At 46.7% G+C, this 1,810-nt stretch overlaps 1 protein-coding gene across 1 annotated transcript in view; it reads left to right on the top strand.

The window, feature by feature from the left end:
- The first annotated feature begins 1,732 nt into the window (after positions 1-1,732).
- Positions 1,733-1,810, top strand: part of LOC108776361 (uncharacterized) — a 5,108-nt gene continuing 5,030 nt past the window's right edge. The window contains exon 1 of the mRNA XM_018542959.1: positions 1,733-1,747. Within this exon, the coding sequence (XP_018398461.1) occupies positions 1,733-1,747 (15 nt within the window). The remainder of the gene's footprint in view (positions 1,748-1,810) is intronic.

Consider the following 1,810-nt stretch of genomic DNA (forward strand, 5'->3'; position numbering starts at 1 on the left):
GCGGAGAACCTGATAGCGGTCGAATTGCGGAAACTCGAGGTGAAATTCGACAAGCCTATCTACTTGGGTATGTGCATCCTGAACATTTCGAAAACGTGCCTGTACGAGTTTTACCACGACTACATGACGCCGCTGTTTCGCGATAGGTGCGAGATCGTGTACACCGACACGGACAGTCTGATCTACCGTGTAGAATGCGACGACGTGTACGAAACAATGAAACGCGACATAGACAGATTCGACACGAGCGACTATCCCGCGAACAACGCGTACGGTATGACCCTCGCGAACAAGAAGGTGCCCGGTCTCATGAAGGACGAGAACAACGGCGCCATCATGATAGAGTTCGTCGGGCTCAGAGCGAAGATGTACGCTCTGCGCGTCGACGGAAAAAGGGACACGAAGAAGGCGAAGGGGGTGAAGAGCAGCGTCGTAGTGCGGACGATATCGTTCGAGGATTACACCCGGTGTCTGAAGGAGGATATCGAAATGACGTGCAGGCAGGCGTGCATACGACCGGGTGTACACGGTGTCGGAGAAGAAGATCGCTCTGAGTCCGTACGACGACAAACGGTACGTCGTACCGGACTCGACGAACACCTTACCGTGGGGGCATTACCGGATAGTGTAGCTCGAGTGTTATGTACATATACTTTTACGTACTTTTATATTGCGTTGTACTTAGACGTATTGAGTTTTATGTATCTTGTATATTGCGTTGTACTTAGACGTATTGAATTTTATGTATCTTGTATATTGCGTTGTACTTAGACGTATTGAGTTTTATGTATCTTGTATATTGCGTTGTACTTAGACGTATTGAGTTTTATGTGTCTTGTATATTGCGTTGTACCTATACGTATTGAGTTTCATGTATCTTGTATATTCCGTTTTACCTAGACGTATTGAGTATTATGTATTGAGTTTTATACTGAGTTTTACGTATCGAGTATTATGTATTGAGGCTTACGTATCGAGTGTTGAGGTTGACTGAGTTTTACTTATACTCGTACCTAGACTTGTACTTTTATGTGTATTGAGTTATATACTGAGTTTGTACTCCGCAGTCATTCGCATGTATGTATGTACGTATGTATCCTGTAACGTTACAGAGAGAGAGAGAGAGTTGAAAGGAATAAAGAACTACAACGATATTTTTGATATAATGGTATATTTATTTTTGAAATATACATACTTTGATATATATGTTATACGATTAAAAATTATTATTATTCACACGACGTCTCGTTTATTTATCCACGAATTGTGCGATCCGTCGAATCCCAGCCACTTGACATACACCTTGTCTCTCTTCTTGAGCAACACCTTTTCAACCAGATACACGTCGGGATCAGCGACGCGAAGCAACTCGTGTTCGTAGAATCCTCCGGCGACCGGTTCGCCGCGGTAATCCTCCAAGAGATACGTCACGGGATTGGTCCTCTGCACTCTGACGATTCGAAACACCTCCGTGGTTCAATTCGGCGTGTAGCCCTTCTCGAAGATCGTCTTGTACTTGCTCACGCGTACCGCGTCGCCCACTTTGAACTTCGCGGGACCGGCGATCTTTATCGCGCCGTACACCGTGCCCAGGAGTCTCTCGGCGACAGCGGGGGTAACGTCGGCGGGCCTCATGCCGATGGTGCGATGCTTGCGCGCGTTGTAATCCGACACGAGACGCGGCAGCGCGTCGACCCACTTGTACGTGCCGTTGAGCGTAAACATCTTCCACATGTCGTTCTTCAACGTACGATTGAACCGCTCGACCACCGACGCCTTCATTACGGAATACGTGGAGTAGTGATTGATT

The sequence above is a fragment of the Cyphomyrmex costatus genome, unplaced genomic scaffold (genome assembly GCF_001594065.2).
Source record: "Cyphomyrmex costatus isolate MS0001 unplaced genomic scaffold, Ccosl1.0 scaffold3577, whole genome shotgun sequence".
Taxonomy (NCBI): domain Eukaryota; kingdom Metazoa; phylum Arthropoda; class Insecta; order Hymenoptera; family Formicidae; genus Cyphomyrmex; species Cyphomyrmex costatus.